This window comes from Aethalodelphis obliquidens, unplaced genomic scaffold (genome assembly GCF_003676395.1).
Source record: "Aethalodelphis obliquidens isolate GAN/ISIS:26980383/991018 unplaced genomic scaffold, ASM367639v1 scaffold9, whole genome shotgun sequence".
NCBI lineage: Eukaryota > Metazoa > Chordata > Mammalia > Artiodactyla > Delphinidae > Aethalodelphis > Aethalodelphis obliquidens.
Window position 1 is genome coordinate 10,068,436 of NW_020837953.1, and position 24,326 is coordinate 10,092,761.

Genomic DNA, 24,326 nt, shown 5'->3' on the forward strand with positions numbered 1-24,326 from the left:
GATCAGCAGTTGTCTGGAGCCAGAGGCTGGGAGTGGAGACTGACTGAAAGAATAAAAGAATCTTTTGGGTGATAGAAATGTTCTACATCTTCATTATGGTAGCAGTTATATGAGTAAGTAAATGTCAATATTCATTGAACTTTATAGAGTGTACATTTTATTGTATGTTAATTACAGCTCAATACAGTTGATTCCACACACATAATAAGCCAGATAATTACACACACATAAGCCAGATAATCTCATGTTGCCTGAGACTCCCATAACTATTATAGTAGAAAAGTATCCATTTAAAAAATACACATAACACTTCATTTATCCTTGTCATTTAAATGATTCATTAAAGGAATTGGTTGTTTTATAAGCAAGCCACATAAATATGGAAGTGTTAAAGGGGAGGTCAGTTTAACATAAATAATTTAAATCAGAGAAGGTAGATGTGCCTTTGCTCTAGGGGCCTGGGTCTCCTCTCCTTTAAACAGGCAAACAATACAGCTTCTGGAAGTCCAAAGAAGATGTCTCCTTAGTAACTGCAGAGGAGAGAATTCCATACTGCAGCCTTCACCTGCATCTAGCAGCTATTACTTGAAACACATTAAAGTATTCAACTTCATTCAAGTAAAGAGTTCCAGAGTGTGGGCATTATCTGCTTTCATTTATAAGCAGCAGTATATATTTAACCTAAAAATAAAGGCCATGGGCTTTCATAATAAGATTTTAAATGTTTTATGAAATTAAATGTAGTGGAAAATTTCAGGAGGACATCATTAGTTTATAGCAGTCTGAGTAAAGAATATGACCAAACATAATAAATACTTTAAGAATGCTTTTTCCTAAAAGCATTAGAGATATCACGAGTGAGTACACTGGTTTATCTTTATTATATGTAAGCTGGATCTTTCATTTCTATGTGCCAATTTCTTAAACAAGACAATGAAATAAAATAACTTCAATATACTATCCTAGTATAGAAGAACAATAGCTGTCGGAACATCTTGTATAACATATCTGGTCACTGTTAGACTTCATAACCAAAACATTTGTAAGCTATAAATTTACTATTTCTTTATCTTGGTATGCCTAGCATCTATCACAGTGCATTGTCACTTGTAGTTCAAAGAAAGTGCAAATATTCTCAATTTTTAAGCTTCTTGGACTGCTTTAAACATAAAATAGAGGTTACTCTGGATAGGCAAGATAGCAAAAACATTAGTAACAAAGCTAACAGGCATTCCTCATAGATGAGAGGTACATTAGGATAGGATCATTAAAATTGACTTTTATTTGCTGGTTTAGAGTTTTCAAAGCAAGATGAAATGAGAATGATCATCTAGTACCTTACCCTTTCTACCGGTGAACCATAGCATGCAATGCCGAAACATAGCAGTGGCAGATGGCATTTGGTGTTATGAACTATAAAAAGGATAACAGCAGAGAAATGATGGCTGGCAGACAAGACGCAGAAATGCAGATGAAATGAATGCAAACTTGTAGTTCTTGAAGCAAAGCAAAACCTTTAAGCCAAAGGCTGCTACTAGCTTCAATTTATATTTTGAGTTTTACATGGACAAACACTGCAGCCTTCACAATCAGTCTTTGGACTTTTCATGCAGAAGCAGAGCCACACTCCTCGATAAAGAAGACCAGCAACCTTCTGCAAACACAAGCCAGCAGCAGCAGCCCATCACTCTCTCCCTTCACTGATTTTCATTGTTTCAATTTTTAATTTTCAGTTGCAGCCAGATCCACAGTCATTTCAAATAGATCTGTATCCACTGCAGATACGATTAAATCCCTGCCTAACCTGCAGTACCACTTCATCCAGAACGTTCCTGTGCACTCGTTCATGCAGGATCAGTTGCAAAACCATTCAAGTCACCCAGCAAACAACCCAAAAGAGAAGGAAAGAAGCAGCTGGGACTATGAAGAGAAAGAATCTTTTCTTTCAGCTCACCCTGGAAATGGAAGGTTTTCTGATCAACAGTTATTGTGAAGGTGCTGTCGTCCTCATCGTCTATACCAATCACAGCTCCCTGTGAAACAAAGAGCAAAATCCCAATAAGGCAAACAATGACATCAGCAATATTCACTACTGCTACAGCCCTGTAATGCTCAATGCACCGACGACACTGGATGCAGGCTAGACACAGAAAAGGGGAATCTGAGACTCTAGCTTTGCTTAAGGAGGAAGAACTAAACGAACGGATGGCAGGGCACTGTAGTACTCTGCAAGGGTACTTTCTACCCTTGCTTAAGGGGCATGGATATGGTGGAGGGGGAGGGGACAAACATAGAAGCTGAGTCTAGAATCTGTTTAAGAGCCAGCCACTGATCCTTTCGGAGCTTTAGATTGCTCTCTAAAATGTGAGTCACCGGGTTGTCCTGAGGCTCCAAGAACACAAGTGCTCTTCATCAGGCTGCTTCTGTGTTATATTTGTTAGTTCAGAAATGCCAGGCGACACTTGCTTCGAAACACTGTCCCAGTGGCTTCTTCAAGGTATGCTCTCAAAACCACCTGTCCATGGCTCTGCTACTGCACTTCCACATTATACTGTGATTATCTATGTCTGCCTTCTCCCACTGAACCGCTACAAGATCTTGGAAGTCAAGGACTACTTTACTCATTTTGATACATGGCACTCAAGTACACACTCAGTATATGTTTTCTAAATAAAAGCATGAACAGCTCTCCAAAAGGGGGGACGGGGGTAAGGTAGGCCTGCATTTATAAGTTGTTTGTTTCAGGAAGGTGGATAGAGTGGGTTTTAAACTTTTTCTTTTTGGTGTTCAACTATATGCAGCATATTAAGACAACAGGAATTAGGAAAGCAACATGAAGCTATGCAAAATAGGGAGTCTACTGGTCAGTGTCCTTAAGAAATAAGTGTCTTAAGTATTCCAGAGAGAATAGCTAGAGAACATGGCACAGGTGTAATGCTCCAGGTTGGTGACAAAACAAGCAGTATGCAACAGACAAAACTAGGACCTCGTAAATGGGGATTGAAAGGACTTAAGGGGCCAAGATGCCTAATCCCATGAAAAAAAAGGCTACTCCTATCCCAGGAGGATTAGGTAATAGAGCCAAACATTTACAGGTTACCACCACCCCTTCCAAAAGTTCGTTTTATGTCACTTTGTCTATTCTAATGCAGGTCTTTCACAAAAGCAGTCTCCAACTTACAATGGTTTGACTTATGATTTTTCAACTTTACGATAGTGTGAAAGCGATACACATTCAGCAGAAACCGTACTCTGAATTTTGATCTTTTCCTGGGCTAGCAATATGTGGTGATACTCTCTCATGATGCTGGGCAGCAGCTCCCCATCAGCCACGTGATCACAAGGGGGAACAAGATACACCGACAACCATTCTGCACCTAATCAACCATTCTGTTTTTCAGTACAGTATTCAATAAATTACATGAGCTATTCAACACTTTATTATAAAACAGGCTTTGAGTGAGATGATTTTGCCCAGCTGTACGCTCACATAAGTGTTCTGAGCACGTTTAAGATATGTGAGCCTAAGCTATGGTGTTCAGTAGGCTAGGTGTATTAAATGCATTTTTGACTTAAGATATTTTCAATTTATAATAGTTTATTGGTATGTAACCCCATTGTACGTCTGTACCTGTTTTCACTTACCAAAAGAAATCTGGAAAATTTCCAGAAACAGGTGAAAAGCGAAACTCGCATTCAGCATTTGTTTTGCCCTGAGCCGTTACAGAGGCAGTGTTCACGCCAAATAGCAAGAGTAGAACCGCCGAACTCCCTCCCCAGGAACTACACTCAGCATCAAGCTGCCACAGCTTTGAACTGTGTCTGTGAGCATCTGGGCTTTACCTCTACTTATTTTGCGTATCTGTTAGGAAGCTGCAACCTAAGGTAATTGCTTTTTCACTTTACCCATTTCGCCTTACAATAGGTTTCATAAGAACACTCTTCTTTCAGATAGGAGGGGAAACATGTATTTATTCCTTCTCAGAGGCTGTCTGGATGAACCCCAACTCTATCCAAATCCCAGCAACTTGAATTACCTTAGTTATTCCTCTGTATCATATTGGGAAGGGATTTTTATCCCCATTTTCACATATGGAAAGTGTAGCTAGAGTATAATGACTTACCCAAGGTCATACAGAGTTAATGGCAGAACCAGACCATTGGTATGGTACCTACTTATTCTATGACAGCAAATAAAGACACACCTTAGTGGGTAAGCACATGTGGGAGCAACTCATTCTGGTTAACTTTATTTCATGGTTAATGGAGTTAGCCTTCTCACTTATGATGTATCAATTATTTGTTGAGTCATAACTAAATACAGCATATGTGCCAGATACAGCCTTGGAATATATAACAATAATGCCTCCAGTAGAGGAGATAAAACATGTAAAGAGGTGAGTATACATAATATAAGGCAAAAAGTGATCTCTACATGGATGAACTTTGAAAACATGCTAAATAAAAGAAGCTAGTCAGAAAGGACCACATGCTGTATGATTCCATTTACATGAAATGCTCAAAATAGGCAAATTTATACAGACCAAGAGTAGGTTAGTGGTTGCCTAGGGCTGAGGGGCTGGAGAAGGAGGTGGGGTAGAATGAGGAATGACTGCTAATGGGTATGAGTTTCTTTACAGGGTGATGAAAAAATTCTAAAATCGATTGTAGTGATGGTTGCACAACTCTGTGAATACACTAAAAACATTGAATTGCATACTTTAAATGGGTGAATTGTATGGTATGTGAATTATATCTCAACAAAACTGTTATATAATTCACCACAATTCCAAACTCGGGTTCTTTCTTTTTGGTCCCTTAACGTAAATTCACCAGTTTAGACCTAGTCAATTCAGATAGAAACCTCTCGGTTCTAATACTTGTTCTCCTTTATTCCATCACCACAAGTTGTGCTCATTCCACTTCTGAACTATAATCTCAAATTCGCCAACTCTCCTCCACCCTATGAATTGCTACGGCCCTATTTCAGGGTTTCATCACTTCTTGCTTGATGAAGCAATCTGTCTAAGTCTGGCTACCTTTAGTCCACAGTCCTTGCTATTGCCAGAGTAATATTTATAAAGCACAGACTCTTACAGGAGACCCAGATACTTAAAACTTTCCTTGGTTCTCCATGAACTATTAGATAAAGTCAACATTTCTTCATAATGCCATTCAAGATTGTTCAAAATCTGGCCCAACCAACCTTTCCACTGTCATCACCTAGCCACTTCCTCCTCACCTCACAGAGATCCTATATGTACTCAGCCTCAACATTTCTTCCATACACTGAAAGAAAACACCAAGAAATTTCACTTTTTCACGTCCTTCCTCAAGTTCAATCCCCCACCACTTGTTAAACAAAAGCAAACCCCCACATCTCCCCCTAGCTACCACCTCCTTTCTTATTGCTTTCACAGAGGAACTTACTGAAAATTGCCCACACCTTAACCTTTCATCTACTCCCAGCAATTGCTTCCTTCCCCACCTCTGCACCAAGCTTCACTCTCACAGGTCTTCAATGACCACTTTACTACTCGAGAGTTTTGTCATACAACATCACTCTGAAGCATTGCTGCTGCCCCTGACCACTTCCTTCTTAAAATTCTCTCCTTCAATGACTCTTTATTACCTAAGCTGTGCTTCAGAAACATTTCTACCTAAGTATCTTTGACAACCTATATGGAAAAGTATTCTTTCCTGGTCCATTATATTTTTCCCCTCCTCTATCCAAAAGCTTCTTTGAAGACTTTGGAACCTATCTTACAACCTCACACTCCAATCCAGTCTTGCCATTACCCTAAGCATTCTTCAATGTACAGAGGCACAATTCACCTGACACTCTGGCCTCTCAGTTTCTTGATTTATTCAACTCAAATAAACTTCATTACCATTCTCCTTCATTCACTCATTCTCACGGCAATTCCCTAGACCTGGATATCATATCATACCCAACATGACAGCCATTAGTCACATGTGGGTATTTAAATTTTTATTATAATTAACTAAAATTTTAAATAAATTCCTCAGTCATATTTCAAATACTCAATAGTTACATGTGGATAGAGACTATGGAACTACACAGTGCAGAAACAGAACATTTTAATGACTGCAGTAAATTCTACTAGACACCATTGCCCTAGACCTTGTCATCACAGAGAACTAAACCATAGTAAAAAGTTAACACTGCCAGTTATTGAACTGGCAGTAATGAGCCAGCCACTGTGATAAGCATTTTACATACATCATTTGAAAACAACTTTATATGGAAAGGTAACATACACAAATCATAACCGTACAAGCTCAATGAAGAAACGCTCTCCTTGTACCCTGTCCTAATCATTAGCCTTGTCCTCCATCCCAAAGGTAAATAGTATCTCTACTTCTAACATTAAAATTAGTTTTGTCTGTCTCTGAACTTCATACAAATGGACTCATACAACATATTTTCTTCTGTGTCTGACTTCTTTCACTCAACATAATGTTTGTGAAATTCATCAAAGATGTTGCATATAGCAATGGTTTGTTCATTTTTATTGCTATATGTAGTATTCGTTTGTATGAATATCCACAATTTATCAGTTTCACTGCAGATGGACATTTATGTTATGTCCAGTTTTAGGTTATTAGAATCATGCTGCTATGACATTCGTATTCATCTTTTGTTATATATATGCTTATATTTCTATTAGACACAGTCTAGGAGTGAATTTGTTAGGTCATATGGCATGCACATGCTAATTTTTTTTTTTTGCGGTACGTGGGCCTCTCAGTGTTGTGGCCTCTCCCGTTGCGGAGCACAGGCTCTGGACGCGCAGGCTCAGCGGCCATGGCTCACGTGCCCAGCCGCTTCACGGCATGTGGGATCTTCCCGGACCGGGGCATGAACCTGTGTTCCCTGCATCGGCAGGCGGACTCTCAACCACTGCGCCACCAGAGAAGCCACACGTGCTAAGTTTAATAGACACTGTCAAACAGTTCTCAAAAGTAGCTGTGTCAATTATACTCCAACCAAAGGTGTATGAAAGTTTCAACTGTTCCGCACCTTCACTAACACTTTTTTACTTTAGTCATTCTGACAGGTGAGTGCTAGTAACTTATAGTGGTCCCAATTTTATTTCCCTGATAACTAATGAAGTTCAGTATCTTTTCATATTTGTGACCATGTGACTATCCTCTTATTCTTTTCTTGAAGAGAAACAGTTCAAGTTTCTTGCCTATTGAATAGACTGGACTACTATTTTCTAATTATCTGTAGGAGTTTTTTATATATCCTAGACATGAACTCTTCACTGGCTATGAATTAGGCACAAATCTTCTCCCACCCTGTTGCCAGCCTTTGTACTCTCATAATTATGTCTGTTCATGAAGAGTTAACTTTAATATAGTAAAATGTATTGGTTTTACACCTTATGATTGTGTTTTCTGTATCTTCTTTAAGAATTCTTTCCCAATCCCAAGACCATGAAAATATTCTCCTATGTTATCTTCTAGAAACCTTTACATTTGGGTATCAGGTGTAGTAAGTCCTCCAACATTTTTCTCTTGGCCTTTCTAAATTATAAATCAACATCAACACCATGGTCATAGCCAGTTCTCCCTAGAATGGCAGGTGAGAAAAAGTTGCAATCTCTACTGGGGTCTCTTTGTTGACTGAGAAGACAGGGGTCAAAAGTGGGTATTCCTGGAGCAGAAGCAGAAGAACTACAATCCTGCAGCCTGTGGAACAAAAACCACATTCACAGAAACATAGACAAGATGAAAAGGCAGAGGGCTATGTACCAGATGAAGGAACAAGATAAAACCACAGAAAAACAACTAAATGAAATGGAGATAGGCAATCTTCCAGGAAAAGAATTGAGAATAATGATAGTGAAGATGATCCAGAACCTCGGAAAAAGCATGGAGGCAAAGATTGAGAAGATGCAAAAAAAGTTTAACAAAGACCTAGAAGAATTAAAAAACAAACGAGATGAACAATACAATAACTGAAATGAAAAATACACTAGAAGGAATCAACAGCAGAATAACTGAGGCAGAAGAATGGAAAGTGACCTGGAAGACAGAATGGTGGAATTCACTGCTACAGAACAGAATAAAGAAAAAAGAACAAAAAGAAATGACAGTCTGAGAGACCTCTGGGACAACATTATATGCACCAACAATCGCATTATAGGGGTCCCAGAAGGAGAAGAGAGAGAGAAAGGACCCGAGAAAATATTTGAAGAGATTATAGTCGAAAACTTCCCTAACATGGGTAAAGAAATAGCCATGCAAGTCCAGGAAGCACAGCGAGTCCCACACAGGATAAACCCAAGGAGAAACACACCAAGACACATAGTAATTAAATTGGCAAAAATTAAAGACAAAGAAAAATTATTGAAAGCAGCAAGGGAAAAATGACAAATAACATACAAGGGAACTCCCATAAGGTTAAGAGCTGATTTCTCAGAAGAAACTCTACAAGCCAGAAGGGAGTGGCATGATATACTTAAAGTGATGAAAGGGAAGAACTTACAACAAAGATTACTCTACCCAGCAAGGATCTCATTCAGATTTGATGGAGAAATCAAAAGCTTTACAGACAAGCAAAAGCTAAGAGAATTCAGCACCACCAAACCAGCTCTATAACAAGTGCTAAAGGAACTTCTCTAAGTGGGAAACACAAGAGAAGAAAAGGACCTACAAAAACAAACCCAAAACAATTAAGAAAATGGTCATAGGAACATACATATTGATAATTACCTTAAACGTGAATGGATTAAATGCTCCAACCGAAAGACACAGGCTTGCTGAATGGATACAAAAACAAGACCCATATATATATTATCTACAAGAGACCCACTTCAGACCTAGGGACACATACAGACTGAAAGTGAGGGGATGGAAAAAGATATTCCATGCAAATGGAAATCAAAAGAAAACTGGAGTAGCAATACTCATATCAGATAAAATAGACTTTAAAATAAAGAATGTTACAAGAGACAAGGAAGGACACTATGTAATGCTCAACAAATCAATCCAGGAAGAAGATATAACAATTATAAATATTTATGTACCCAACATAGGAGCACCTCAATACATAAGGCAACTGCTAACAGCTCTAAAAGAGGAAATCAACAGTAACACAATAATAGTGGGGGATTTCAACACCTCACTTATACCAATGGACAGAGCATCCAAACAGAAAATTAAAAGGAAACTTTATTAGTAAGCAAGCTTTAAATGACACAATAGATGATAGATTTAATTGATATTTATAGGACATTCCATCCAGAAACAGCAGATTACACTTTCTTCTCAAGTGCACAAGGAACATTCTCCAGGATAGATCACATCCTGGGTCACAAATTAAGCCTCAGAAAATTTAAGAAAATTGAAATCATATCAAGCATCTTTTCTGACCATGACGCTATGAGATTAGAAATTAACTACGGGGAACAAAACGTAAAAAACAGAAACACATGGAGGATAAACAATACATTACTTAATAAACAAGAGATCACTGAAGAAATCAAAGAGGAAATCAAAAAATACCGACAAACAAATGACAATGAAAACACAACGATCCAAAACCTATGGGATGCAGCAAAAGCAGTTCTAAGAGGGAAGTTTATATCTATACAAGCCTACAGCAAGAAACAAGAAAAATCTCAAATAAACAATCTAACCTTACACCTGAAGGAACTAGAGAAAGAAGAACCAACAAAACCCAAAGTTAGCAGAAGGAAAGAAATCAGAGATCAGAGCAGAAATAAATGAAATAGAAACAAAGAAAACAAAAGCAAAGGTCAATAAAACTAAAAGCTGGTTCCTTGAGAAGATAAACAAAATTGATAAACCAATAGCCAGACTCATCAAGAAAAAGAGGGAGAGGACTCAATAAAATTAGAAATGAAAAAGAAGTTACAACAGACACCACAGAAATACAAAGCATCCTAAGAGACTACTACAAGCAACTTTATGCCAATAAAATGGACAGCCTGGAAGAAATGGACAAATTCTTAGAAAGGTATAACCTTCCAAGACTGAACCAGGAAGAAATAGAAAATATGAACAGACCAATTACAAGTAATGAAATTGAAACTGTGATTAAAAATCTTCCAACAAACAAAAGTCCAGGACCAGATGGCTTCACAGTTGACTTCTATCAAACATTTAGAGAAGCGCTAACACCCATCCTTCTCAAACACTTCCAAAAAACTGCAGAGGAAGGAACACTCCCAAACTCATTCTATGAGGCCACCATCACCCTGATACCAAAACCAGACAAGATACTACAAAAGATACTACAAAAAAAGAAAATTACAGACCAATATCACTGATGAATATAGATGCAAAAATCCTAAACAAAATACTAGCAAACAGAATCCAACAACACATTAAATGGATCATACACCATGATCAAGTGGGATTTATCCCAGAGATGCAAGGATTCTTCAATATATGCAAATCAATCAATGTGCTACACTATATCAACAAATAGAAAAATAAAAACTGTATGATCATCTCAATAGATGCAGAAAAAGCTTTTCACAAAATTCAACACCCATTTACGATAAAAACTCTGTAAAAAGTGGGCATAGAGGGAACCTACTTCAACATAATAAATGCCATATACGACAAACCCACAGCAAACATCATTCTCAATGGTGAAAAACTGAAAGCATTTCCTCCAAGATCAGGGACGAGACAAGGATGTCCACTCTCACCACTATTATTCCTCATAGTTTTGGAAGTCCTAGCCACAGCAATCAGAGAAGAAAAAGAAATACAAGGAATACAAATTGGAAAAGAAGAAGTAAAACTGTCACTGTTTGCAGAGGACATGATACTATACATAGAGAATCCTAAAGATGCCACCAGAAAACGACTAGAACTATTCAATGAATTTGGTAAAGTGGCAGGATACAAAATTAATGCACAGAAATCTCTTGCATTCCTATACACTAATGAGGAAAAATCTGAAAGAGAAATTAAGGAAACACTCCCATTTACCACTGCAACAAAAAGAATAAAATACCTAGGAATAAACCTACCTAGGGAGGCAAAAGACCTGTATGCAGAAAACTATAAGACACTGATGAAAGAAATTATAGATGATACCAACAGATGGAGAGATATACCATGTTCCTGGATTGGAAGAATCAATATTTTGAAAATGAGTATAATACCCAAAGCAATCCACCGATTCAATGCAATCCCTTTCAAATTACCAATGGCATTTTTTACAGAACTAGAACAAAAAATCGTAAAATTTGTATGGAGACACAAAAGACCCCGAATAGCCAAAGCAGTCCTGAAAGAAAAAAGTGGAGCTGGAGGAATCAGACTCCCTGACTTCAGACTATACTACAAAGCTACAGTAATCAAGACAATATGGTACTGGCACAAAAACAGAAACATATATCAATGGAACATGATAGAAAGTCCAGAGATAAACCCATGCCCCTATGGTCCACTAATCTATGACAAAGAAGGCAAGGATATACAATGGAGAAAAGACAGTCTCTTCAATAAGTGGTGCTGGGAAAGCTGGACAGCTACATGTAAAAGAATGAAATTAGAACACTCCCTAACACCATACACAAATATAAACTCAAAATGGATTCGAGACCTAATTGTAAGACCAGACACTATAAAACTCTTAGAGGAAAACATAGGAAGAACACTCTTTGACATAAATCACAGCAAGATCTTTTTTGATCCACCTCCTAGAGTAATGGAAATAAAAACAAAAATGAACAAATGGGACCTAATGAAACTTAAAAGCTTTTGCACAGCAAAGGAAACCATAAACAAGACGAAAAGACAACCCTCAGAATGGGAGAAAATATTTGCAAATGAATCATCGGACAAAAGATCAATCTCCAAAATATATAAACAGCTCATGCAGCTCAATATTAAAGAAACAAACAATCCAATCCAAAAATGGGCAGAAGACCTAAATAGACATTTCTCCAAAGGAGACATACAGATGGCCAAGAAGCACATGAAAAGCTGCTCAACATCACTAATTATTAGAGAAATGCAAATCAAAACTACAATGAGGTATCACCTCACACTAGTTAGAATGGGCATCATCAGAAAATCTACAAACAACAAATGCTGGAGAGGGTGTGGAGAAAAGGGCACCGTCTTGCACTGTTGGTGGGAATGTAAATTGATACAGCCACTATGGAGAACAGTATGGAGGTTCCTTAAAAAACTAAAAATAGAATTACCATATGATCCAACAACCCCACTACTGGGCATATACCCAGAGAAAACCATAATTCAAAAAGACACATGCACCCAATGTTCATTGCAGCACTATTTACAATAGCCAGGTCATGGAAGCAACCTAGATGCCCATCAACAGATGAATGGATAAAGAAGACATGGTACATATATACAATGGAATATTACTCAGCCATAAAAAGGAAAGAAATTGGGTCATTTGTAGAGACGTGGATGCATCTAGAGACTGTCGTACAGAGTGAAGTAAGTCAGAAAGAGAAAAACAAATATCGTATATTAACGCATTAATGTGGAACCTAGAAAATGGTACAGATGAACCGTTTTGCAGAGCAGAAATTGAGACACAGAAGTAGATAAATACGTATGGACACCAAGGGGGGATAGAGGCAAGGGGTGGGGGTGGGGGTGTGATGAATGGGAGATTGGGATTGACATGTATACACTGATGTGTATAAAATGGATGACTAATAAGAAAAATAAATAAATTTTTAACAAAGTCGGTGTTCTTGGCCCTTTGTAAATTTTAGAGTCAGCAGTGGAACAAGTTACATACACACACACACACACACACACACACATACACAAACACACACACACACACTTATTAGGATACTGACTGGACTGACTGGGAACAAACTGGGATTGCCACTTATTTAGGTCTTTTTTAACTTCAGTGTTTATAGTTTTCTGAGTAAATGTCTTGTCCCCCCTATTCTTAATATTTATTTCTAAGTAATTAATGTTTGATGCTATGGTAAATGTTCTCTATTCTTTAAAAATCATTTTTAATTACTAGTTGCTGATATATTGAAATACAATTTATTTTTGTATAGTGACCTTGTATCCAGTACCCTTGCTAAATTCATTTATCAATTCTAATAGTATCTACAGATTCTTTTGGATTTCCTGTATGCTTAATTAAAGCTGCTATGAATAATAACAGTTTTATTTCTTCTACTCCAATCCTTATACCTTATATTTATTTTTCTTGCTTTATTCATTGGCTAGGACTGCCTGGTGTAAGACTGACCCTAGAGTGGCTGGCAATGTTGAATACAGGGGTAGTGGGGGGCATCCTTGTCTTGCTATTGGTCTCTCTTTCACTGTCCGCTGTAGCTATTTAAAATCTTCTCTACCTTCCTTGAACCCTCAACAGCATAAGCAGTCATCAGGTAGGAACTCTAAACCTGCTATGCCCTCCCACCTAAAGACTCGCCTGCATCTATACCCACTCTTGCTTCCTTTCCACTTGTCATAATAGAAAAGGTGCCTATTACCTTTCCTCAGATCTCTTACTGTACCAATTTTCAACTCCTCTCCCTCTCTATTGGCTCTTTCCCAACTTCATTTACACGTGCCAAGACTTTACACTCTCTAACAACAACAAAAACAACACCAACAATCCTTCTCAATTATACAACCTCAGCTAGCAAATGGCCCACCTCTCTCAGTGCCTTCCAGTCAAGATTATTATTCAGACTTGTCCAAGTCTCCCGCCTAAAATTTATTTTAACCTCCCACTCCTCATAGGATATGTAATCATATCAGTGGTTGTTCTTTACCTTCAAATAATGTGACTGTATAACCTGGTTTACCTGCAACAGTTCCAGATTATTCCTGTTATCTTAGCATAATAATGAATAGAACCCCCTTTATTCTCAGGAGTGTCCTGCTATAGGGGATATGGTCACTCTATCATGGCCTAGCCCAAAGGCCCTCAGTGATTTGCTCCATGCCTACCTCTCGTCTCTCATGAAATTCTATAGTTGGGCAGCTTGAGGTTTACCAATTGCCCCAAGCTCTCTTCCACCAAACATCCTTCCTCTCCCCTTATCTGGGTTTATACTATTTATCTTTTACATTTGGTAAAGCAAACTCCCTTTGCTAATCCATATATGGAATAATACTCTATCATTAACCAAAGTTCTTTGTTATGCTAACCCATCAATATACCAAAGTTTTTACTTTGTCCCTGCTTTTATGACCCATTGTGCCAACATAATAAACATATATATCACTCAATGACTTTCCATGATTTTTCTTCTGAAGGTTTCAGATGATCAACATTTCAGGTTCTGCCAGTACTTGGGCTCACCAAGGTGCCTGCTGCTCCAGGTCACACTATCCAGGTTCCAGAAAGTAATAGAAGATGGAGTCATGAAATCAGTTGAGTTTCCTGACTTTACCTTTTTTCCTTTCTTATATACACACAAACATACTTCAGACATGAATCATAGTTGTGGTACCAAAGACAGAAAGATAGGTTTGCTCTCATGCCTTGGGAAAAAACAGAACGCTGGCTATTTTAGGGCCAATCTCCCTTTGTAAGAAGAAAAAAGTAAACTGGTAAACTGGCTCCAAAGATAATAAAAAAGGAATGATGACTCCTCTGGGACACAGATTGCTCACACAGCTCCTAAAAGGAACGTTGACAGTGCTAAGAATACACAGCACAGCTACTCCCACTGCAACTCTACAACCACATACTTTCCCTCACTGCTGAAATATTAGTAGTCTTACATTCATATAACATTCTTACATTCTTACATTATATGACCTTATGGTATATGATCTTACTTTCATATAACACATTTAGGCAGAACAGGTATTACTTTTCTTTAGAAATTAGAAAACTGAGACTCAGAGAAGTAAAAAAAATTGCCCAAGGTCCTACAACTAAAAGACAGGAGAATTCAGGTCTTGCAACTCCTGATCCAAAGGCCGTTCTTAACAGGGCATAGGTATAATAAGCAATATTCACTAATTACTTCAACATACTTATTAAATACCTATTCTGGGCCAGGAGCAATAACAGCCAGGGGATATATATAGGAATAAGATATATCTCTGCCCTGCAAGAGCACATAGTTTAGAGGGGAGAGAGAAGAGTCAACAATATAGAGGGAAGCAGGAAAGCTTAAGGTCCAGCCTGCTCACCAAAGACACTGCTGCATGCCCCCACTTCAGCATCATTCATTGTTTCAACAAGTATTTATTGAATTTTCTGGTGACTAATAGAGTGGTGAATAATTTGCTTTCCTTTTTTCACTCAATATTATTTTGAGGTTTGTTCATGTTGAGTAAATAAATATATATGTACTTTTCATGTCAAGAATATGTATGTGTGTATACATATGTATATACATACATATACACACATATACTATCCATGTTGAGAATATGTATGTACATTTTATCTGCTATATAGTATTTATTATATAAGTATACCACAATGTCTCAATTCCACTGTGTAGAACATTTAGGTTATTTTTTATTTTTCCTATTCCAATAATGCAGCAATAATCATCACTGTATATGTCTCCTGGCAACACTTCTGCAAGAAAATGTCAAGCAAACCCTCTGAAATGGAAGAGAGTTCCATTTTTATGTAGAATCAGTTGTACCTTCAACCTTACTGAAGACTACAAAACTGCTCTCCTAAGCAGTTGTACCAATTAATGTTCCCATCAGCACTGTGTGAGAGTTCCTATATCCCCAATCACTGGCCAACACTAGATAAAATCAGACTTTAAAAATCCTTGGCAAACTGATGAAAATACTCTCTTACTGAACTTTTAATTTAGAGTCTCTGATAATAACTGAGAATTAGAATGAAGTTATATTTATTGCCATTCTTATTTCCTCTTATATGAATTGAGTGTATCCTTTGTACATTTTCTTTTGGGGCATTCTTTTTTCTTTTCTACTGATTTGTATGTGTTCTTTGGATTTTCTTTTTGTCTATTTGATTTGTAGGAATTCTTTATATATTCTGGATATTAATCCTTTGTCAACTATATGCATTGTAAATATTTTCTCTCCTGCCCAATGGTTGTCTTTCTCTTTGATTATGGTGTCTTTTGTTGCTGTTGAAAGGTTTTAAAATTTGAATGTTGTTAAATCTGCCAATCTTTCCTATCATAGTTTGTGTTTTAAGACATCCTCCTCTATTCTGATACTATAAGGACATTCTTCTATAAACTCTTATAAGTATAAATTTTCATTTTTACCTTTAATACCTCTGGAATTTTTTTGTGTGCATAGCATGAGGTAGGGAATAATTTTATTTTTTTCCATATGGGCAGCCAATTGATCCAGCTTCATTTACTGAGTGATAGTGTCTGGTTTGCAATGCTGTCATATACTAAATGCTCATTGATGTGTGGTTCTGTTTCTGAGCTTTCTCTTCTATGCCACTGATCTATTTCCTTCCCCTTATACTAATAATATCATACTTATTTTAATTTACAATAGTTTCATTTAAAAAGTCTTAACATATGGAATGGCAAGTCCCCCGACTCCTTATTCTTGAAAATTTTCTTGCCCCTTTACCATTTTAAATGACTTTTAGAATCATCTTGTCAACTTCTTTTTTAAGCCTAACTGAGATTTTTGACTGGGATTACATGTGTTTATAGATTAATTTAGGAGAAATAAACATACACATGATATTGAGTCTAATAAGCAAGAAGATGAGATAGCTTTATCTATTTTCAGATTTTCCTGTAGTCTTTCAATGATGTTTACATTTTTTATCCATCAAAGGAATGTATTTATCTTATAAAATATATTCTTAGGTGACTTAGAGTTCTTGTTACTATTTAAATAGAATTCTTTTTTAATTTTTTAAAATTTTTATTTATTTGGCCACACCACACAGCTTTGCTGAAGGTGAGACATTTAAATAGTATTTATTTAGATTCTTGTGGATTTTTTTAATGTAGACAATCATATCATTTGCAAACATCAATAATGTTTATTCTTCACTTCCAATCCTTTTTCTTCAAATTCTTTTGTTTCTTATTCTTGTGTTATATGTTTGCCAGGGCCCCTAGCACAGTTACAGAAACATTTTCTGCAAGTACTAATTTTGATTCTTCTTTCCAAACCTTATATCTTTTGTATCTTCTCTTATAGCATTCCTTAGGACCTCCAGAGTACAATATTTAGAGAAGCAGCAATCCCTATCAAAATCCTCATGGCATTTTTAACAGAACTAAAACAAATAACCCTAAAATTCACATGAACCACAAAAGAGCCTGAATTGCCAAAGCAATCTTGAGAGAAAAGAAAAAAGCTGGAGGTATAAACCTTCCACACTTCAGACCATATTATATAGCTACAGTAATCAAAAAAGCATGGTACTAGCACAAAAACAGACTCATTGATCAATGGAACAGAATAGAGAGACCAGAAATAAACCCACACACCTATGGTCAATTAATCTATGACAAAGGATGCATGAATATACAATGGAGAAAAGACAATCTCTTCAACAAGTGGTGCTGGGAAAACTGGACAACCAAGCAGTCACATGTAAAACAATGAGATTATAACATTCCCTAACAGCATATACAAAAAAAAAACTCAAAATGGTTTAAAGACCTCACTGCAAGATCACAAACCATACAACTCCTAGAAGAGAACATAGGCTGAACATTCTTTAACATAAATCGTAGTAATATTTTCTCAGACCAGTCTCCCAAGGCAAAAATAAATAAATAAAAGCAAAACAAACAAATGGGACCTAATTAAACTTAAAAGCTTTTGCACAGCAAAGGAAACCACCAACAAAACAAAAAGACAACCTATGGAATGGGAGAAAGTATTTGCAACTCATGTGACCAACAAGGGGTTAATATCCAAAATATACAAACAGCTCATATAACTCAGTAACAAAAAAACAACTCAATCAAAGATGACTTGAACAGACTTTTTTCCAAAGTAGACATACAGATGGCTAACAGGCACATGAAAAGATGCTTAACATTGCTAATTATTAGAGAAATGCAAATCTAAACCACAATGAGATATCACCTCACTCCTCACATCAAAAAAGTCTACAAATAACAAAAGTTGGAGAGGATGTGGAGAAAAAGGAACCACTGTACACTGTTAGTGGGAATGGAAATTGGTGCAGCCACTATGGAAAACAGTATGGAGGTTCCTTAGAAAACTAAAAATAGAACTACCATGCAATCCAGCAATTCCACTCCCAGGTATATATCCAGAAAAAAACAAATACTAATTCAAAAAGATACATGCACCCCAATGTTCACAGCAGCACTATCTACAATAGCCAAGACATGGAAGCAACTCAAGTGTCTGTCAACAGGCAACTGGATTAAGAAGATGTGGTATATGTTTATGTATATACATACATATGTATGTATATATACACGCACACATATATATGCAATGGAATATTACTCAGTCATAAAAAATAACGAACTACTGCCATCTGCAGCAACGTGGACGGACCCAGAGATTATGCATAGTGAAATAAGGCAAACAGAGAAAGACAAATACTGTATGATATTACTTATATGTAGAATCTAAAAAATATTACAAATAAATGTATATGTAAAACAGACAGATATAGAAAACAAACTTGTGGTTATCAAAGGGGAGAAGGGAGGAAGGACAAATTAGGAGTATGGGATTAACAGATACAAAGTACTATGTATAAAATAGATAAGCAACAAGGATATAATGTTTAGCATAGGGAATTACAGTCATTATCTTGAAATAACCTACAATGGAATATAATCTGAAAAAATACTGAATCACTATGGTGTGTACCTAAAACTAACATAATATTGTGAATCAACTATACTTCAGTTTAAAAAAAAAGAAACAGCAAAAGCAGGCACCTCTGTCTTGCTACTGATTCTAAAGAGAATGCTTCTACTATTTCAGTATTAAGAACACTGGAGCATTTTAGAAAATACTCCTTATCAGGTTAAGAATGTTCTCTTCTATTCCTAACTTGTTTGATCTTGAATGCATGTTTCATTTTATTCACTGCTTTTTCTGCATTTATTCAGATGGTTATGTAATTTTCCTTTTTAGTCTATTACTATGGTAAATTATCTTAATTATAAAATTAGCATCATAGTATTGCTAGAATAAACTCTGTTTGGTCATAATACTTTTTGCTTACACATTACTGGGTATGGTTTACTGTATTTTGCTCAAGATTTTGACATCTACATTAATAAGGGACTCTGGCCTAAAAATTCCCTTTATTTTCTCTTTCTACTTTCTTTACCATTACTTTTTTCTTTTTCTAATTTTTTTTTTTTTTTTTTTTTGCGATACACAGGCCTCTCACTGTTGTGGCCTCTCCCGTTGCGGAGCACAGGCTCCGGATGCGCAGGCTCAGCAGCCATGGCTCACGGGCCCAGCCGCTCCGCGGCATGTGGGATCCTCCCAGACCGGGGCACGAACCCGCGTCCCCTGCATCGGCAAGTGGACTCCCAACCACTGCGCCACCAGGGAAGCCCTTTTTCTAATTTTTTGAATATAATGCTTAGCTCATTAATTTTTAATCTCTGTTTTGTAATATATTCATTTATGATTATAAATCATAGACTGCTTTAGATGCAGTTTTAACGTGTACCTTGATTATCATTCAGGTTTAAATATTTCATAATTTCCATTATAATTTCTACATTTACCAATGAATTATTTACAAGTATGTGTGTGAGGTGGCATGTGGCTACTGTTTTATAAAGGATTTCTAATTTATTCCATTGCTGTCAGAGAATGTTACGTATGTGACACTGGGTTTGAGGCATTCTTTTTCCATACAACTGAAATTTTTTTCTTAAAGTCTATTATTTATTAATTTATTTATTAACCACCAACACTTCATTATTAGATTCCCAGGGATTTTTATTTAGAAGCTGCAAAACTTGCAAGGCTATACAATTACTGGAATGAAATTTAGGTTTACTTTCTGAAATCAATCCAGGCAAGACTTGAAGTCTATTATTTCTGATGTTAATACTATTTCCTAGCTTTCTTTTGGTTAATATTTTCCTGGAATACCTTTTTCCATCACTTTAAAAATTTTTAATTTAGTCATAAAATATTATAAACATTCAGAAAATATAGCACTCATGACATCTATGTACCAATCACAGAGATTAAACAGATGTTTACATCTTGCCCAAGAAAGGACATTTTCAGGGTCAAATTCACAGAGAAGAGATGATGTTTCCAAAAAAGCTAGTGAATTAACAAAAAAGGCATAAATCAATAAAGTAATTTTTCATAATGAAGTGATAAAACAATTGACAGAAGGATGCAGATCTAAGAGGATGAGGGGGAAAGACATTCTTAAGGTTATACATTAACCTAGAAATATCTAATTGTAACCATTCTAAGACATCAATGATTATAAAATGTATCCCAATGCCAGAGATGTTAACATATGAAAAAATAATGTAGAATCATTGAAATAAAGCCCTGGAAGAAGTCAGTGCTAAAACTATTAATAATCTATCATGGTACACTGCTGAACTCTCTTGTGATGGACTAAAAGAAGAGAATACAGAGGACATATCCCTCAGGGAATCAGTCAACTCTGATGACCAGCACACTTGATATATGGAGTACTCAGTGAATGAAGTGAAGTACTCAGTGAATGAAGCATTGGATAAAAAAAGAGTTACTTTAAGTCACACATGGATTAATAGTTTTCAAAAACCCACAATATATTTAGTGATTACTAGGGCGATTCCTAAGGCCCCATAACATTCTTCAAAATCTGAGATTCATCTTACCAATGGGACTTATTTTTTTTTATACTTTTGAATTTCATTTTATTTATTTTTTTATACAGCAGGTTGTTATTACTAATCATTTTTATACACATCAGTGTATACATGTCAATCCCAATCACCCAATTCAACACACCACCATCCCCACCTCCCCACGGCTTCCCTGCTTGGTGTCCATATGTTTATTCTCTACATCTGTGTCTCAACTTCTGCCCTGCAAACCGGTTCATCTGTACCATTTTTCTAGGTTCCACAAATATGCGTTAATATACGATATTTGTTTTCCTCTTTCTGACTTACTTCACTCTGTACGACAGTCTCTAGATGCATCCACATCTCAACAAATGACTCAATTTCATTCCTTTTTATGGCTAGTAATATTCCATTGTATATATGTACCATATCTTCTTTATCCATTCGTCTGTTGATGGGCATCTAGGTTGCTTCCATGACCTGGCTATTGTAAATAGTGCTGCAATGAACATTGGGTGCATGTGTCTTTTTGAATTATGGTTTTCTCTGGGTATATGCCCAGTAGTGGGATTGCTGGATCATATGGTAATTCTATTTGTAGTTTTTTAAGGAACCTCCATATTGTTCTCCATAATGGCTGTATCAATTTACATTCCCACCAACAGTGCGAGACGGTGCCCTTTTCTCCACACCCTCTCCAGCATTTGTTGTTTGTAGATTTTCTGATGATGCCCATTCTAACTAGTGTGAGGTGATACCTCATTGTAGTTTTGATTTGCATTTCTCTAATAATTAGTGATGTTGAGCAGCTTTTCATGTACTTCTTGGCCATCTGTATGTCTCCTTTGGAGAAATGTCTATTTAGGTCTTCTGCCCATTTTTGGATTGGATTGTTTGTTTCTTTAATATTGAGCTGCATGAGCTGTTCATATATTTTGGAGATTGATCTTTTGTCTGTTGGTCCATTTGCAAATATTTTCTCCCATTCTGAGGGTTGTCTTTTCGTCTTGTTTATGGTTTCCTTTGCTGTGCAAAAGCTTTTAGGTTTCATTAGGTCCCATTTGTTCATTTTTGTTTTTATTTCCATTACTCTAGGAGGTGGATCAAAAAAGATCTTGCTGTGTTTTATGTCAAAGAGTGTTCTCCCTATGTTTTCCTCCAAGAGTTTTATAGTGTCTGGTCTTACATTTAGGTCTCGAATCCATTTTGAGTTTATTTTTGTGTATGGTGTTAGGGAGTGTCCTAATTTCATTCTTTTACATGTAGCTGTCCAGCTTTCCCAGCACCACTTATTGAAGAGACTGTCTTTTCTCCATTGTATATCCTTGCCTCCTTTGTCATAGATTAGTTGACCATAGGTGCATGGGTTTATCTCGGGGCTTTCTATCATGTTCCATTGATCTATGTTTCTGTTTTTGTACCGGTACCATATTGTCTTGATTACTGTAGCTTTGTAGTATAGTCTGAAGTCAGGGAGTCTGATTCCTCCAACTCCGTTTTTTTCCCCTCAAGACTGCTTTGGTTATTCGGGTCTTTTGTGTCTCCATACAAATTTTAAGACTTTTTGTTCTAGTTCCATAATAAATGCCATTGGTAATTTGATAGGGATTGCATTGAATCTGTAGATTGCTTTGGGTAGTATAGTCATTTTCACAATATTGATTCTTCCAATCCAAGAACATGGTATATCTCTCCATCTGTTGGTATCATCTTTAATTTCTTTCATCAGTGTCTTATAGGTTTCTGCATACAGGTCTTTTGTCTCCCTAGGTAGGTTTATTCCTAGGTATTCTATTCTTTTTGTTGCAGTGGTAAATGGGAGTGTTTCCTTAATTTCTCTTTCAGATTTTTCCTCATTAGTGTATAGGAATGCAAGAAATTTCTGTGCATTAATTTTGTATCCTGCCACTTTACCAAATTCATTGATTAGCTCTAGTAGTTTTCCGCTGGCATTTTTAGGATTCTCTATGTATAGTATCATGTAATCTGCAAACAGTGACAGTTTTACTTCTTCTTTTCCAATTTGTATTCCTTTTATTTCTTTTTCTTCTCTGATTGCCGTGGCTAGGACTTCCAAAACTATGAGGAATAATAGTGGTGAGAGTGGACATCCTTGTCTCGTCCCTGATCTTGGAGGAAATGCTTTCAGTTTTTCACCATTGAGAATGATGTTTGCTGTGGGTTTGTCGTATATGGCCTTTATTATGTTGAGGTAGGTTCCCTCTATGCCCACTTTCTGGAGAGTTTTTATCATAAATGGGTGGTGAATTTTGTCAAAGCTTTTTCTGCATCTATTGAGATGATCGTATGGTTTTTATTCTTCAGTTTGTTAATATAGTGTAGCACATTGATTGATTTGCATATATTGAACAATCCTTGCATCTCTGGGATAAATCCCACTTGATCATGGTGTATGATCCTTTTAATTTGTTGTTGGATTCTGTTTGCTAGTATGTTGTTGAGGAGTTTTGCATCTATATTCATCAGTGATATTGATCTGTAATTTTTTTTTTGTAGTACCTTTGTCTGCTTTTGGTATCAGGGTGATGGTGGCCTCATAGAATGAGTTTGGGAGTGTTCCTTCCTCTGCAATTTTTTGGAAGACTTTGAGAGGATGGGTGTTAGCTCTTCTCTAAATGTTTGATAGAATTCACCTGTGAAGCCATCTGGTCCTGGATTTTTGTTTGTTGGAAGATTTTTTTTTTTTTTTGCGGTACACGGCCCTCTCACCATTGTGGCCTCTCCCGTTGCGGAGCACAGGCTCCGGACACGCAGGCTCAGTGGCCATGGCTCACAGGCCCAGCCACTCTGTGGCATGTGGTATCTCTCTGGACCGGGGTACAAGTCTGTGTCCCCTGCCTCGGCAGGTGGGCTCTCAACCACTGTGCCACCAGGGAAGCCCTGTTGTAAGATTTTTAATCTCAGCTTCAATTTCATTACTTGTAATTAATTGGTCTGTTCATATTTTCTATTTCTTCCTGGTTCAGTCTTGGAAGGTTACACCTTTCTAAGAATTTGTCCATTTCTTCCAGGTTGTCCATTTTATTGGCATAGAGTTGCTTGTAGTAGTCTCTTAGGAAGCTTTGTATTTCTGCGGTGTCCGTTGTAACTTCTCCTTTTTCATTTCTAATTTTATTGATTTGAGTCCTCTCCCTCTTTTTCTTGATGAGTCTAGCTAATGGTTTATCAATTTTGTTTACCTTTTCAAAGAACCAGCTTTTAGTTTTACTATTCCGTGCTATTCTTTTCTTTGTTTCTAGTTCATTTATTTCTGCTCCTATCTTTATGATTTCTTTCCTTCTGCTAACTTTGGTTTTTGTTTATTCTTTTTTCTCTAGTTCTTTTAGGCATAAGGTTAGATTGTTTATTTGAGATTTTTCTTGTTTCTTGAGGTAGGCTCGTATAGCTATAAACTTCCCTCTTAGAACTGCTTTTGCTGCATCCCATAGATTTTGGATCATCGTGTTTTCATTGTCATTTGTCTCTAGGTATTTTATGATTTCCTCCTTGATTTCTTCAGTGATCTCTTGGTTATTTAGTAATGTA

The 24,326-nt window shown here is 36.7% G+C and overlaps 1 protein-coding gene across 4 annotated transcripts in view; it reads right to left on the bottom strand.

Moving 5' to 3' along the window:
* The window catches only part of OSBPL9 (oxysterol binding protein like 9), a 168,396-nt gene that overhangs the window by 108,831 nt on the left and 35,239 nt on the right, over nt 1-24,326 (bottom strand). For all 4 annotated transcript variants that reach the window (XM_027108570.1, XM_027108572.1, XM_027108571.1 and 1 more), the window contains exon 3: nt 1,955-2,033. In XM_027108570.1, coding sequence (XP_026964371.1) covers nt 1,955-2,033 — 79 coding nt within the window. The remainder of the gene's footprint in view (nt 1-1,954; nt 2,034-24,326) is intronic.